The sequence below is a fragment of the Falco cherrug genome, chromosome 12, assembly GCF_023634085.1.
Source record: "Falco cherrug isolate bFalChe1 chromosome 12, bFalChe1.pri, whole genome shotgun sequence".
NCBI lineage: Eukaryota > Metazoa > Chordata > Aves > Falconiformes > Falconidae > Falco > Falco cherrug.
Window position 1 is genome coordinate 35048332 of NC_073708.1, and position 16991 is coordinate 35065322.

Here is a 16991-nt window from a genome sequence, read left to right on the forward strand (position 1 = left end):
CTTCCCTCTTTTCCTTTTACCATTCCCTTTACTCTTTCCTGCCTCTCCCCATCTGCCAGCTCTCTGCCCCACAGAAGAAGGGGGTCCAGGACCACCTGCCCCGCCACAGCCCATCATTCCCCAAACTTCAACATACAAACTCCAAAGTGGTGGATTGCTCCTGGTCTGCTCCAAGGGATGGTCTCCCGTTCGTGCTGCACAAAAAGACGAGGGATCAGGGGTCTGTTCCCCCAGGAGGAGTGGAACAACCTGGCCACAGTGGCCCGGGGAGCCACCTCCTGCCACCTCCTGCCACCTTCCTCTGTCCCTTCGGCGCTTGCACTGATGTTCTCCCTCTTGCCGTTGCCAGCTGAACACGTGCCCGTCTTCCATCACTATCATTCTAGAGATGTGTAAAGGGTGCAAACCAAAATGTCTGCAAATATTTGCTTTAATGTTTAATGAATTTGCTTCAGGCGTTTACCCTGCTTTGGTACCCATGTTCTCCAAGCACATGCGTGAAAGCCTGGCAAATACGATTCAGGGCTGAAGCCATGTTCAGAGCAGGGGTCTCCCCCAGTCTGACACGCAGCGCTGCCCCGGCAATGCTCACCCCTCCGGCCCCAAATGGACCCGTTATTCAGGCAGCAGAGGATGACCGTTCCTGCTGGGGAGGAAGGGGAAGGGATTCGGCGCCGTTACCCATTGGCACAAAAGCTGCCACTGCCAGAGGTGGTGGCTCAGGGCAGCTACCTGCACCCCTGCGGAAGGCTTCCCCCTCGGGGTTTCCCAGCATCTAGCCAAGAGGAGCGCTTTGCCGTGCAGCTTCCCCCGGCACAAGGAGGAGCGCAGCCAGCGCTCGGGTCGTTGCTCCTGGCACGGCGGGCATCCCCAGGAGCCCTGCGGCCAGTGCCCCGTGCCGCAGCTAGCCAGGGCAGGCGCACCACAGCTCACAGCTCCCCGAGGGGCTGCCACAGCACCCAGCATTTGCAGAGCACCCGGGAGGAGGCAGATCCCTCGATATTGTTGGCGCCTTCCACTGCGTGAAAGCAGACGGTGTCAGGAGGCTCCATCTGCCCCTCGGGCTGGGCTCCTCTGCTCATTTGTACTCGCCATTAAGGGTCACAGCATCTTCCCAACACGGACTAACCCACAAGGGCACTTAATTATATAGATAACATAGTTTGTGTCACAACTAATCAGGCTTCATGTTACAAAAGAATCTCTTCTGAAGTGAGAGGTTAAACATGTCTTTTTGTGTGAATGACAACATGTGCAGCTACTGAGAGTAAAATTGCCAGAAGTGGGTGTTATACCCACTCCAGAAATCTTTTTTTAAAGGACAGGATTAAATTGAACCACTGACATTCTCAACTCTAGAAATGCAAAAAACCCCCTGTATTTTGTGTGTGGATTTGTAAGGACAAAATAGAATGTATTGAACTCCAGTATATTCAAGAGTGATTAAAATCCATACCTCATCACAAAAAGAGAGCCTGCTATTTTTTCTAGCAAGATTGTAGTGGATTCTAATTCCACTGTTGTGTTACTGAGAACGATGGTGGCACACCGTATATTACTTTTATTCACATTGACTTCCACCTCACTCCACTATAATCAATGTTAAAATTCAAATCAATAAGACTATTTATACGCCTTAAGTTGGGTTCATGCATGAAGGTCACCCATGAATCAGGGCCTAACAGTGTAATCATAAGGCTTCCAAAATAAAATAAATGTTAAAGCATAACCATCTGACCTAAACATACTTTTTATAGCAAGCAATACCCACTCACTATAAATATGGTGAAACCAAAATTAAAGTCTCCCCACAATGGAGTATTTGTTCCTGTTTATTGTGCAGCTGGATCAAGATAAAATAATTGTTGGTTTCCGCAGCCCAGAGGAAACGTGCACGGCACTCGCCTTTCCTCCAGCTGCTTGTGCTTGGATTTCTTTGCACTATATGTGATACTAAAAAGTTTGATCCATGCTTTCCCATAGTGTTTATACATCATTTCCTTTAATAGAGGAAATAAAATGTGAGTGGGTAGTGTGTCTTAAGACAGATTCATTGCCACGTTAACATTAGATGTTATTTTAAAAACTCATAAAATTGACAACTGGCATGGCTTGATAAGTTGTAATAAAGAATTATTTTTTTTCTCTGAACGCCAGTTAGAAATAATGTTTACGTCTTCAGACTTACAACCAGAAATTTTTTTGGATATATTTTATAATTTATATAAAAAGAAAGAGGGAGTGCAGTAGTACGCGGCAAGGCCAGATGCCTGGAGATTGCAGCCTGAATGAAGCCATTTAGATTAGGTTTAGCTCCTTTAGTGAGTGGTTCTTGAGACTGAGTAAGAGTGAAAACATACTGGGAAAAAAGGGTAAAAGGTAGAACTCTCTTGTGAGACAGGCTGCCTGATGCTGAATAAAAATAAAAAATACAATTAGCAGCACGATGCTGCCTGGGAAAGCTCTCTGCTGTTGGGCTCAAAGCATGCTGCTGTTTTATTTAACCCAGGGAAAAAAGCAAGCAGGATATGGAGTGGCAATGTAAAAGAAGTCACGTTCCCTTTCACTGCATTCACCTGGACCATTCAGCTGAAATATAATAGTTTCTAGAAGCAGGCTTTCTTCCCCATTGGCATCATAAGATCAGGAAATTTGCCTTACAGAGATCTGCCAACTGTAGGCAGAGAAGTTCACAAAACCAGCCTCCGGAGCGGAGAGCAGCGGTGGCGTTGAAGAGAGGCAGAGCACGGAGCCACGGCGGCAGTGCCCGGTGCAGGACTTAGGGAAGCTGCTCTGGGTATTTCTGCAGAAATCAGACTCCCCAGGCTGTTGAAGCCCCCGTGCCAACGCTGAGCCAGTGCAGGGCCAGCACACCACGGTGTGGGGGACGTGCCAGCAGCCCCCGGCTTTGCATCAGGTGTCTGCATCAGCACACGCTGCAGTGGGGACCGACGGGGCACTTTTTTGTTGCTGCTGTTAAACCAGAGCCCTTCCAACAGCTACGTCTGCCGGGAGGCCTCTGGTTTCTGCATTTAATCCGTGACTGTTCTGTAAGCAGCATTTTGGGAGCTTCCTTCCACGGGTTCCTAACGGAGATGTTGCATGTGCGGCTGCCGCTGATTTGCTAGTCCTTGTGCTCTCCCAGGTGTGCCCCAGCGCCATGGGATGCACAGGCAGAATTTTAAACATTTAAAGATTCGGTTTTACCACTGAGACTCGGAAAAAAATTCTGTTTCACTAAAGGGGAGACGTGAAGAAATAATACTAGCACAGCAGTCATCAAGGTTGTGGCAAGAAACATCAATTTCAAAATATTTTTGTTTCTTTTAAAACTAGGACAACACACAATGGGTATTACTTTATGATGGACAAGTTTTGCAGAGCCCTGTGCTTTTATTGACAAGTTCAGAGACAGTCAAATGTGGCAAAATAAGTTTTCATCAGGCATTTATGCTTCCTGGTGTCTGCTGGGTGGAAATAAATTGCACACACATCTTCAGTTTTGAAATAAACAATGCATTTATTTTCTTTAAAGAAAGGAAATATCCTTTAAGTGCATTACAATAATGAAAATCGATTCAGCCCATGGAGGTCTCTAAAGAGCACAGAAATAGACCCCTGTTCCCCTGTGGGGAGAAGGCAGGGGCAGAGCCCTCAGCCACACGGACCCCCCGGGGCACCCTGCCCTGTCCCTGGCACCAAGGGACTCCAGTCTGTACTTTCTTCTCACAACAGCAACACCCCACACCACTTTACTCCTTGTGAGAGCTGTAGCAGGATGAAAAATGTAATAGCAATCCTGTTTTATCACAAAAGGTTGTATTTTTAAGTTGGTACATGCTAAGCCTCTTATTTCCAGCTCTCCCTGCAAACCAGGGCTGTCACTCTGCTGAACATGCATTTAAATCCTTGCATGTGTGCACGTAGATATAGATACATAGATGTAGATGCAAGTTTGCATGTGACTGGCATGATGAAACTGTAGAAGAAAACGGAAATGCAGCAGGGAAACCCATGGCTGAGCCGTGGATCGCAGTGCATGTGTCCCAGCTACAGGAGAAAGAATAAGCCTGAAGGTGCATGAAGCTGAAGGCTGCTTTTGCAGCTCTTGCACTGGGAAGCACAGGGAGCCTGCATACCGGCACTGGAAGGAAAAAACAGCTCCTGCTTGTGAGAGGAGGGAAGGCAGCATTTTACATTGTCCGTTTTCAGCATGAATGACCCAGTTGTGTAAGCAGCAATCTTGCAATGAGCTCTAAGCCATCCATCCCTGGCAGCCACACAGATGCAATCGATGGATGGCACAGAGGTAACTCCTGGGGCACCTGGAGAAGCCCTGTACATGAGGACAAGGACAGCTTTTGGGCTGAGAAGCGGGGACCCCTCGCTAGCACCTGGCGGCATAAGGCACGCACCGAGCAGCAGGCTTGAGAATGAGCCTGCCCTCTCCAGGAGCTCAGCGTGCGGAGGGCAGGTGTTCCAGCCAGATTCCCTCCTACGTAAGCACTGCACAGCCATGTTCCATGGGGGTCACCCAATGTGCTGACTGCTTTCCAAAACCTGTCACTCTGCTTTGGTGTCCAGACGGAGAAGGGGTGCGTTTGGAGGTCTGGAGCTCGCACAAACTGAGGGTTGAGACTGTGCCAAAGGCAGGGTGGGAGGAGAGGTTTTCCAAGGGAAATGTCCACAGTGCGCAGCTCCAATGGGTAAATAAAATAGATTCAGTAAAATGCTGGAATGGATATATGCGTGAGCTGCCGGCAAGGTGCCTGAGCACCAGGGTCCTGCAGAATTCCCCACCGCACACCAGCCTCGGGGCAGAGCCAGCTGAATGCATCTCAGTCCTCCTCTTAATTTTATCTCCAACCAAATATAACTGTGCAAAACCATGCTGCTAATCTCATCTTTTTCAGAATAATATCAGCAGCATCAGCAATATTGGCAATTCAATTAACTAATTATTTAATATATTTGTTTTCTTTTAAAATATCCCCAGTAATAATTGCTAGCTCTGTTGTTATAAAAGATGCCAGAATCTATTCCAATTATTATTACTTTTAAAGCACAAATGACATTTTTAATATCCTCCTAGATGCTTATTACCATAGGAAATTGCCACAGGAGTCCAGTAACATCTCCTTCTGTAACTGATATTTATACTCTTCTCATTGTTTCCTGGGCCTCACCAAGCGCTTACCCAGCAGCAATCACGCACGATCAGGGACGTATCCTGTACCCCTTCTACCAAGTTACAAGGCGATGGACAAGAGCAAGACTTTGATGCAAGAGTTTAAAGTTCTGACAAACTGTAAAAAAACCCCAGAAATCATTTATGACGGCAGACAATAATGAAGTTGTACAATAAAGTTGGATGGGCATCTGGAGCTGCCCCCCCTGCCCTGGGCTAGCAGGCGGTTTGGCTGAGCTCCCCCTGCCTAGCCGCCCGCGCCAGGGGCAGCCGACAGCCGGCCCAGCTCCCCGCGCAGCGTCCGCAGGCACCGCACAAACGTACCGGGTGGCCGTCAGAGCCAGCAGCCAGCGCTCACAAACGCCGAGCGCACACGCACGGAAGCACAGGGCTCGCAAGGCAAAGGCCTCGCCGCGGGGTCTGAACCCCTCTGCAGGGCCAAGGCTGCCGGGCTCCCGGCCCCTCCGCACAAGGGGAGAGACCCGCTAGGCAGCGGCGCAGTGCGACCGCTGGGTCCATGCACAGCTCTGCAGAGCAGCACCCAGCACACCCCCACCCCTCCTGCGCCCCGAGCAATGACAGGACCCTGGGACACTGCCGCAAGCAAGGAAAGGCTGCTCCTTCTGAGAGACTCGGGCTTCAGCTGCCAGTTTTGCGGGGCCACGTGCCTCACCCCCACTCTCAGAGGCAGAGAAGTTGGGGTTGTCCACCCCAACCATCCTTGTATTGGAGAGAAAGAAATAGAAAAATGCACCTTCAGACAGTAATTCAAATTATCCTCTAGAAATTACTTTCTTTCTTTCTTAGGACAAAGGAACTGTGAGGGAATGGTCTCTTGAAAGCTGGTGTATGAATCCTCACCCGCCTGCCTGTTCGCTTACCTCAATCCGGGAATGGACCTTCCCAGTGCACTGAACCGAGACGCAGAGAGAAGCATCCCCCCTCTCTTTGCTCTGTCAGGGCAATGCTAAACGCAAACGTTGGTGGTTTCACCCAAAATCCCATTTTACACAATCAGCATTTCTTAGGAATACCATGCCAGAAACACATGAAGCACAAAGCTATTGAAGTTCTCAGTAGGACACGCGTCTCCTCCACAAACAAGTACCACCACTCAACACAACGCTGATGTTTACGTGGACGGGCTCCCCGAAGGCACTGGGCTACCCACAGTGCCCCTGCCCACAGTGCCCCTGCCCGCAGTGCCCCTGCCCGCAGTGCCCGCAGTGCCCCTGCCCGCAGTGCCCCTGCCCGCAGTGCCCGCAGTGCCCGCAGTGCCCGCAGTGCCCCTGCCCACCGCCTCCCCAGCGTGACCTGCTCCACCACAGGCACAGCCAGACACACGCCCGCTGCGCCAGGAACGTGAGGCTCACCGCTGGTGCCTGGGGGAAGGGGCACTGCTGCTGTGAGAAGTCATCAGTGCCCAGTGTTTTCTCCATGAATGCTGAGCTTAAGAAATAAATATTGAAAGGGAAAATGGCGCTTGGATCCTACAGGAACAAAGACCTTCCATAAAGTTACTGGGACAAATCTGTGTTGCTCCACTGGCTTCTCCCAGCAAACACGAGACTGGGTCAGTGGAGTAGAAAGTGCCCACCCTCCTCTCATCTAAATCACATTAAAATTTGGGTCTAACAGGTGTTGGTACAGTCAGAGCACCACCTTAGGACAGTAACTAAAACCAGAAGCCATGATGAAACTAAGAATAAATGTACAAAAATAACACACTAGAGGGATGCATTAAAAAGACCCGTTTACAAATGTACCTTTTAGTATCTGCATCTGCCTTGGCAACATGTGGAAGGTCTGCTGCTTAGCATTTGGATTGGAATTAGTTTGTGAACTGAGGTGAAGGGAGTGAAGCTTGATGCTCGTGTTATTGATACGCTGGTCATCCCAAATTTCTCACCTCACTACCCAAATTGCCTTCTAAGGATCTGATCCAAGTCCTAGGGAAATGAAGAGGAGCCTTTCCATTAACTGCAGCAGGCTCTGGACGGAGCCCTGCCTCCTGCAGGGGCGGCTGCTGAAAGCCAGCACTGTATAGGAACTGGGTCGTGCTTCTGTGAACCAGTTCAGGCTGAGCCCTCAAAGCGCAATGCATGAAAGCCATTGTTTTTATACAGTTTTAATCACAAATCCTAGTATCTATAAACAGAGAAATATCCTTCCCCCACATCTGAAAGGTCAGATATACATCACATACCCCTCTCTGCAGCACAAGCTCATACCAGCCTCGGTTTCTTGGGCTCACTCCTGATTTATTGCTCCTCTGGCTGCCCAGGTTACATTTACGGTATGCTGTCCACACAGGCTAAGATATAGATCCAGAAGGATAAACACTGAGGTGCCCATATGGCTGCTCCACATCCAGGACTTTGGGATGATGCTCCCATCACTCCAGAGTGTTCTCCCAAATTGCTCCAGTCAACTGTGTAACGCAAACTCAGGCACGGCACGCTGCAGCAGCATGCTTGATCACAGACGGTACTGCACACACAGCACTTTTCTTATTGTTACAGGAAATAATCCATGTTTTATCCATTTTCCACCAGCACTTTCCTTCGCTTGATTTTCAAATGCAGTCCTGCTTGCAGAGTCCACGACCAGCTGCTGCACATCAAAAAGAGTCAAACCATTGTGGAGTTGAGCTCAATAATTAAAAAAGTGAGACACCATAAAAAAAAAAAATTAAGTGAAGCTGGCCTAGATTTAGCAACAGAATATCAATTTGAAAGCAGAAGACAAAAACCTGCATCCTACAAGGCCTTACAGATATCAAGATGCATCTCTGAATTCCTGCAGAGGGGATCAGCTTTCTACTTAAACTTTGTCACATCCTCCTCACAGGAGATCTGCTTTTAACTCGGAGATGTCTCTGACTTCCACTGTAAATTACTGCAAGTGCATAGTGTAAGAGTAGTAATTGCAATGCCAGACTTCGGCAGTTTAAAAGAACCGCATCAAATGCTAACAAATAGTTCGCTCTTCCTCCTGCATATGTTAAGTGTATTCAGTAGTCAAAATTAATTGTGCAGATAAAAAGATACCAGGACTCCTGTCTGTCCATGGGATGTAGTATCATGTAGTCAGCTTCACAGACTGCAGTCTGACCTCCTCCTTCTCCTCTTGCAAAACAAGGCTTCCATGGCACTTGTTGGCAGTAACAGGCATCTGGATTCCAAAGTTATGCACATCCAAAAACCTAACCCAGTGATCCCAGGTGAATTGCCTTTAATTAACTCTTTCCCGACATCACTAAGAGTAAGACTGCACCTGCCTAAGTGGTACTTCAGCTGCTTCCAAAGGAGAAAGGAGGAGTGCAGAGATGTGCTCTCACCGACTGAGCCAGAGGCAGATGAAGGAACAGGAGAAAGAGCACTGCTGTGTCTGCTCCCTCTGGCCCACAAACTCTTTGACACGTTTGGTACCTTGCTGCGGCTCAGACCTGACTTCCCACAAACTGAGATGGACGAGGTGCTGACACAACTACACGTGCTTGAGCACCCGCCGCCGTCCGCAGCTTGGTTTGCCTGCTGCCGGTGGGATGGATGAGGCACCTCACCGTGGCCCGACGCAGGCTGTGGGATTCCCCGGGCGGATGCTTCTGGTGGAGCTGAATGATGTGCTCAGAGCAGAGCTCTTGGCCATGCGAGTCCCGGCACGTGTCCTGTGCACGTGCGGCGTGGCTCTGCCGTTCCAAGGGGTCGTGTGCTGGGTGGGAGGATGGGCCGGTCTGGCTCAGTCTGTCCTGCCAGGACAGAATGTTCCTCTAGAGAAATACACACCAGCAACTTCAAGCCCAGTCCAAACCTCAGCACAAAATAAAGCGCACCTTGGTGGTTGTATTAGTCTCTCAGGGATGGTGTTAAACAGGATTTACCTAAGAAAGCAAAACGGGAAAGCTTTGATATAAGTTTACTTTACACTGTAAATATTTAGAATATCAATATACTAGAGCATTAAAGGAAACATAAAACTCCTTGGACAATGGAGGCAGTATTTTCAGCACTTCCAAAAGAGTGAGAATTAATGATCAAAAGCTTTCTGCAAGTCCGGAGCCTCCCACTTCCTGGGGCATGTGGCTCAGGGACTTTTTCATACCTGCAAAATGTATTTATCAGGAAACTGAATCCTCATCAGGAAACACTCAAATCTACCAGATCCAGGTTTGGGGAGTTTGTCCCATCTGTGAGGAGGAACACGGCTGACTCACACCACTGGGAGAAAGGCCACAGAGGAGAGAAAATTCAAAGACTGATGAATCCTTTGGGGAATCACTGAAATCCACAGCACAGCTGCCAAGGACCTGGATTTACTCTCCAAGACCTGAGCACCTACTTCATCTCCAGGGAAATCAAAGTATTATGATGAAGCCTTTCACTAATAGCAGTCCCTAGTACATGCATTACCTCTCGCCAGTGTACTGCAGCATGTGCTTCCCAGGGTGTCCAAAATGGTCTGATAGCATCAGGTTTTCAGCATGAGATGTTTTAGCAGCAGTGGGAAAAGGCCACCTCTCCTGGTAGCCCTGCATTACTGCCTGGTTTGTCATTCAGTCTTCACTTCTCCTTGTCTTTTTTTTTTTAAAAAAAAAAATATATTTGTCCCCTCTTCTTCCCTCAGAGACCACTTATGGAAGTCTGCCTGCTGCATTCTCCATTCCTGTAATTATTCCCATCCACAGGACTGAAGAGCTTGCACTGTACACTGTTTCCTAACTTTGGAGTTAGGAGTAGGGACTTTTTTACAGTGTGATTTTCTGCACGATGTGGCACTTGCTCAGCATCCCTGGGTCACACAGGTGTCTGCAGTCACCTCAGAAAACCTGGGTACTGTCAGCCATCAGCTCGCCCTGTCCTTACCATCCTCATACACAGAACACCTCAGCCTCACCTCTTTTTAGCCCGCAGTTATAGTTGCAATATTTCATTGCAGGAGAGCTACTGTGGTTCCTTTGGCTCACCTCATTACTGCTTCAGGCCCAATTTCTTTCCTGCTGCCCCTCAAAGAGAGAGCAGGGAAGAGTGCAAACACACTGGCTGCAGTGGGATGTTTCTAGTGCATTTATTCTGTTAATAACTGCTCTATTTTATGCCTCATGAATCCTCTTGTTCTGCATCATCTCGTTGGAAGACAACTCCAGGCACTGGGCAGCATAAAAGCCACAGACGAAAGCAACCCCTGCTGCTGAGGCTCTGCCCACGGGATGATGGACACCCACCACCCAGCTCCCTGGACCCCCCACTAAATGCCTCTTTCATGGTCTTTCTCCAATGCAAATTTCTGGGTGCTTTGAAATCTTCCCGAAATCGCCCTATTTCATCTTTCCCTTGAAAGAGCAGTCGGATGATAAATGGTACCTTTTCTGAAAGGAGCTGCCTTAGCTGCCCCGGCACAGCCTCCTCTTACGGGCAGAAGCCCGTGGCTGAGCAGTGCCGTGGGGATATGACTCGGAAGACCAAGCTTTCCCAGCTCTGCCTGCCGAACCCCCTTCCTGGGTGTCCCACGGGAGCCACCCCCGGCACACGGCAGGACAGGCAGCACAGACCCTGTGCCTCCTCCCCGCGGGACGGGGGGACCCCGCGCTGCCCGCCGCGCTGCACCACCGTCAGGGGATCATGGCCTTTCTCTCACAGAGAAGGTTTGTTTTAAAATTATACGTGGCACTAGCTGAAGCAACCTGGTATGATAATGTTCACGATGAAAGTTGTTTCTGAGACAAAAAACTTGCACAGCACAGGATCTACCGGCCTTTAAAAATGTGACAGTTTTAATCTGTAACCATGTCTGCATAAAAGGCAACAAAAAATGTGAGGAAATGATAAAGATATTAACATCCTCTCTCGAAGATTTTCTATGTCTAATTTAATGGTTTTTAAAGCGTTTGCCAGCACAGTTCTCTCACTTCAGCTGGGCACAGCTTGCGACCTCCGTCTGAGTGATGTCAAATCACAACGTGATACACTCATGAGTGTACAAATAAAAGCCCCTTTTCTCTTTCTCCGCTTTCCGACACCATTTGCAAGTGCAGCCCTGGTGTGGGACCAAGCCTGGTGGGAGACATCACACCCCCGGACCCCACAGCTGCAGCTGACCCTGCATTTGCGTTTCCCACCCGGTTTCCACCTGGGTGAAAGGGCACCCTGGAGGCATCTGCCCAGCCACGTGCCAGGGGTGCCACCGAGCACCCGCAGCCGCGTCCCCCATGCCAGGGGTCCCCGGGCCCCCCCCTCGCACCAGGCACGCAGGCAGCAGGGAGCTTCACCCAAGATTTTGCAATAATCCTGGTGTGCAGGGACAAGCTAGGCACAATACACCCCAGGGCAACGGATCCTAGCACTGCACGGACACAAGGAACCCACACACACACCTCCATCATGTAAAAACGACACAGGGGGGATCAAGGAGGCAAGAAGAGGAATCTCACCCACAAAAAAACTGAGTAAATTAGAGAGGAGAGACAATAAATCCAGGATTATTACTATTTAAATAGGAGCTAGACACCTAGCTGCAGACTAATTTCACTTGCTGAGATTAGATACACAGACAAGTAGAGAGAAAAAGGCTCTTTTACATTTTCATCTTTGGTAGGCAAAGAAATTAGCTCCAAATTCAGGTATCTTTACAAGGGACTGCTGTGCTGAACTATGAAACTCTCCTCACTGTTATGCCTTGACTCAGGATTTTGAGTAATTCGAGTACTTTACATCCTGTGTGTATCTGCTGTTTCCAGCAGGTACCAGCATTTCTCCACCACACCTGAGAAAAACCTTACATGTCTCTAGTGGGTTTGGGGTCTTTTCCCTACCAGGGCTGAAGAAGAGGGAATTTTCAAGATACCTGCTTCTTAACTGCCATCACCCTGATAGTTTCGCATCATCAGCGCCCCATCTCCAGAGTTTACAGTAAACTCTGAGTGGTGAGTTGACCCTCAGTGTGCACCTCAGAGGAAACTGAGAAGTGTCCTGTGAAATCGGGGAACAGGCTTTCAGCATCCTTTATACTTACAGTGTCTCCAATTCTGCATTGTCCTGGCAGAGAGCTTAAAACAACCAAAATCCATTGTAAGCCCTTAATTGTCACTTTCTTCAGAAAATAGATGTTTGTGTGCGTGAGTCATAATAGTCACCATTCATTACGATGGTGTTCCTTGTGCTGCTAACTTTAAATAAACAGCAATGTTTTGATAAAGTTTGCAAAAGCATAATTAGTCCTACAGGCACAATATTTTCAGATTTCAAATGCTTGTTTTCCAGCTGTACTTTTTAGATTTATAATTTCAAACACTGATGATCACAGTCTCCATTGAAGCTCAAGATTTGGGGGGTTTGGGCTTAATGGCATTCAAAACCTTATTAAAAAACACACACACGGAGAGATGCAGTGCATATTTCCCCATTTTCTTTGTTATACGCATCTGTCGCAATCTAAAGAAGTGAGAAAGAAAGAAAGATCTAATATAAACACAGACGTTAACATTAATTCTGTTGGGATTCCATAGCATGTAATCCTTTTTTCATGCAGTTCTTCATTTCTTTAATGGACCAAAACACACTCAAGTAAGAGAGTCACTCTTTCAGAACAGCTGAAAAGGAAATACTGTGGTAAGGGACGGCAAGGCGAGACAAGAGGAGAAAACCATGCCAAGCTCATCTTGCTGAATAGGTCCTGGCTGCAAGGGCGAAGAGGAGCGATTTCACCTGGTGCTTGCAGGACATGAGAGCACGAGGACCGCCACAGTTCAGCGCTCCAAGGACTGCAAATATTTTGAAAGTTGGAGCCTTTGTGGCTGTAAAGTCTCATGATGTCAGTTATAATCAACCTCCTCTTGGAGAAATAGACCGCTACAGTGTGCTCGTTTTCAAAAAAAGTTCAGTATTTTGCTGGTTAACTTGACTTTTAGATTTATTTCCCAATTGAGTAACTTGTAAGAGCTTTCCTTGTGTACGATAACTGCTGTTCTTAGGCTTTAGGAGCAGTGCAGGTTCTGCTCGGGCTATAGTAAAACAGTGAGTACTTTTTATTTATTTTATTCTCTTAAAATGTCAAGATTTAATACGGCTTCAAGCTCAGCTCAGCTGCTTCAGTGCAAGAGCTCTGTAACTGTTTGCCAGCACCAGACTTTCTGACAGCCCTGGCAAAAACACAACCACAGGGAGATGGGGTCTTTCCGCAAACCCAGGAGAAGTGCCCCGGCACTGGTAAGTGCTGGGTGATACTGGTTTGTTCCCGCTTAGGGGACAAACAAATCAACCTATTTCAGAGCTGAAAAACAGTGGTTTGCCAAGGGTTGTGGGACAGAGCCTTTCCAGAGGCACAACTGTGTTTCTTTGCAGCTCTGTTCAATTCAGTTTTAGAACAAGGCACAGCCTTTGCATTCCAAGAGATAAAACAACAGAGTAAACTAAGTAAAGCTAACTGTAAACTGTCTGCATTTTTTAAAGCGGCTGCTGGTATCACCAGTGCAGTTTGCCCTTGCAGGGCTGGTACAGCAGCACAATTGCATCTTCTGCCCATCCACATGGGGGCTGCAGAGTCCCCCGACGCCTGGTTTAGCCCACACGAGCAGGGGTAGCAGCAGAGCCTGGACCAGCAAGCACCTCCTTCCTCAAAGGCGATGCAGGAGAATTGACTCTGACTTTATTGCAGTCTCAGTGGCATTGCTTTTATGGCCTTTCCCACCCTGCAGAAGATCAGAGCAGTAAATCCTCCCCATTACAGAACACCACGCTGACACCTGATGATACCTGCAGTTTCATTTTATTCTGCAGAGAAGGTTCCATTGGGTATGTAAGAGGAAGCCGCTGCCACTGCTGAGGATGCGGGGGGCTGCGGCCACAGCAGGTTACACTGAGGGCTTGTGCATGCCTCTGGACAGGGCAGAGATCCCTGCAGTTTAAAGTCCCCCCTGAGAAAACACGTTTTCTGTCGAGTTTCTGCACTTTAAACGGCAGCACCCTGTGACGTCTCGCCTGCAGCACCCGGCACTGTGTGTGCTGCTGGGCAGGCTGGGCCAGTAAAGTCGACGCCAGTCCAGCTCTAACGTGTGATGTGGGAAGCTCCCTTCACTTTTAATTTAACTTCAGTTTTATAGTCTTTTATGTCAATTGGATCTGAACAGGCATTTCTATATATACTCACATCTTATTTCTTTTCACAAAAGTATAGCAGTTTGGGTTACAGTCATTCACTGGTTTTCATATTGGGAATTCTCTGTATCTTTCAGACAGCAAACTCTGGGTTTATCTATGCCTACTGGTTTTTGCTTTTTTAATTCAGCCAGTGACCATTAACCCTACCTTATCCTTAGTTCATGCAAGCTGCTGCTCTCCAGAGCAAACAGAATGTGTTTTTCACTGTTTTGATCAGATTTCTTTCCTGCGCTAGCTAATGTAAATAGCAATTACTTTTGAAAACCACGTATTTGCTTGTATTTATATTTGTATTTGAAACGCAGAGCTGTTTTCTTTGTACTGGCCACAAGACAACTCCCCTGGAAGGGCCATGCTCTTGGAAAGGCTGAGCTCCAGCTTTCAGACGGCCCAGGGGCTCCATGCTGCTTCTGGGGGCTTAGAGCAGGCAGGGCTGCAAAACTGCATGAAGGACCAAGAGGAAAAGCATGAACTTAGGAAAGGTGCTGACAGCACCAATGAAAGAGTCGGTGTGAAGGAGCATTCAAACCAATGAAAGCTTGGAGACAGCAGAAACCTCAACAGATGTTACCCTAAAGCAGACACGTATTGGCTAACAGCTTGGATAACCCATGCTTTCTCTCCTCTAGCTTTGATCCATCTTTTATCTAAAAAATAAAATAAAACATTGAAATTGCTCCACAAGTATTGCATCGATGTACTAATGGGCTAGTGAGGATGACACAGAAGATTTACTCATCATTGCTTTAAGGTTTTATAGGTCATACCTAACATCTATCACCATTTCTGTACTATAAATTCCAATAATTTGGGAGCAGTTTAGCAAACTGCAGCAGAAATGGAGAAAATGAATGGCTCGGAACAAAAGAGCCTTAACAAACCACACAGATTTTCAAAGCAGGCTGTGTTAGAGGTTAGTTATGCTCCTTCATTTGCTATAGCAACGGACACTTTAGTCAGAATGTGCACCATGTCACACCATTTTCTGCTTCTTTTTTTTTTCCCCCATAACCTCTCAGATGGCCTGGAAGTCTGTAAGCATCTCTTAATAGACTCTTGTTATGAAAATTCCTTCCTGGGAAGCATCTAGAGATAAAGATCTTTCACTCACAGAGAAAAAAAATAGAAAAGGAACGGGCTTTCTCTGGTGCAATTGTAAAGCAATCTGGTATGCGATTAGTCAGAAGGACGGATCATGCTTTGCTCTTACTTATTTTTTAAACTAACAAAGAAGAATCTGGTGCATGCTTTTTGTAGCCCAAGCATTTCAAAAAGCAAAACCAAACAACTATTTTAGCAGACACCACAGAAAAAACCACTAAATTCACCAAAATGACTTTTTTGTTTCCATAGCAGAGAGTTGTCCTCAAAAATGAAATCTGTTTATTTTCGGTTTGTTTTCTTATTCAGACTATTTTGTTGGGTTTTTCTGACCCCGCCGGTGAGGGCAGCTGTGTTTGCAAGGACAGCAATGAATTCATGCTGGCAGTCTCCAGGTGTGCCATGGCTGAGCTCGCTGCCCACTCCCGGCGGCGCGACGGCCTCAAGGCTCCTGTCGGGAGGTGCTTTTCCAAAAACACCATTTTTTGGACCTTTCCAGTAGCAGGTTTCTTAGTGAGGAATGCGTGCTTTCTCATGCTGATCCATGATGTTGCAGAGAATTAAAATCATGACCGGCCCACCAGCAGCCCATCGCAGAGCTTTCCTATGCGGAACACCGAAAATGACAGGGAGAGGGAGGTTAATAAAATCTGCAGAGTCTGCGGCGGAGGGGGCCGGGCTGTCAGCTGCTGCAAACACGCTGTGCATGGAAGTTTATCACTGCAGAGGATCTGACTACTATTTTTTATGAAAATCACTCTCTAAATGGCGGCTTATTGAGATATTTATTGGCAGCAATTATTCAAATGAAGAAATAAAGCTAGTAAATTTGGTTCTTCAGAAAATTTGCATTGATTTGCAGCATTAATACATACAAATACCAAAAAGCCACTCAAGTGCAACCTGAAACTCCTTTCTTCCATTTTTCATTGTACATTGGTTTGACAGACTTCAAAAACCTAAACTGCAATACTGTGGTAAATCATTTTTTAACTTATCTCTGCCTGATATTAATTTCATAAAAACATATATGGTTTAGACATAAAGGCTTGTCATCGTCTCCCAGATCAAGGGAAAGAAAGATAAAAAATATTTTTTTAAAAATCAAAAAACTCGATTTTCAGAAGATCAAATCAGCTGGTTGAATTGAAAAATAACTTTAAAAATGTTTAACATCGCCTTGGAGCAAAGTATTCACTATTGCCACCAAAGTAAAAATAATAGGGGATATGCTTTCTACAGTGTTAAAGTGGGAAATGTCTGAAGACAAAGTTTGGAAAAAAGAAAAAAAAAGAAGAAAAGTTCTGAGACTGCACTGATTTGTGAATGGCACACCTGACAATTTGACAAAGCACACACATTAATTTTGTTTCAACTTTTTCTTCTTTTAAAGAAGAAAAAATAGAGTTAGTAAACCTTTATCGACCTCTACTGTGAGATTTGCAGTGAAATACTGAACCTTGTACTGTCACAGAATCGCAGCAGGGTTTGGGTTGGCAGGGACCTCCAAGACCACCCAGTCCCACCCCCCACCACGGGCAGGGCCC

General features: G+C 47.1%; 1 protein-coding gene across 23 annotated transcripts in view; it reads right to left on the bottom strand.

The window, feature by feature from the left end:
* Positions 1 to 3495: 3495 nt before the first annotated feature.
* The window catches only part of LOC129737165 (uncharacterized), a 92430-nt gene continuing 78934 nt past the window's right edge, over positions 3496 to 16991 (bottom strand). For 17 of the 23 annotated variants that reach the window (XR_008734685.1, XR_008734682.1, XR_008734692.1 and 14 more), the window contains 2 exons: positions 9293 to 9408; positions 3496 to 9071 (listed from right to left, as the gene is read on the bottom strand). Coding sequence is in view for 1 of the 23 variants with exons in the window: in XM_055724310.1 (XP_055580285.1) it covers positions 15977 to 16048 (72 nt within the window). In the remaining 22 variants the exon portion in view is untranslated. Of the gene's footprint in view, positions 9072 to 9292; positions 9409 to 15703; positions 16049 to 16991 lie in introns of those variants that run through there. The other 6 variants (XR_008734686.1, XR_008734688.1, XR_008734699.1 and 3 more) reach the window with 2 other exon arrangements.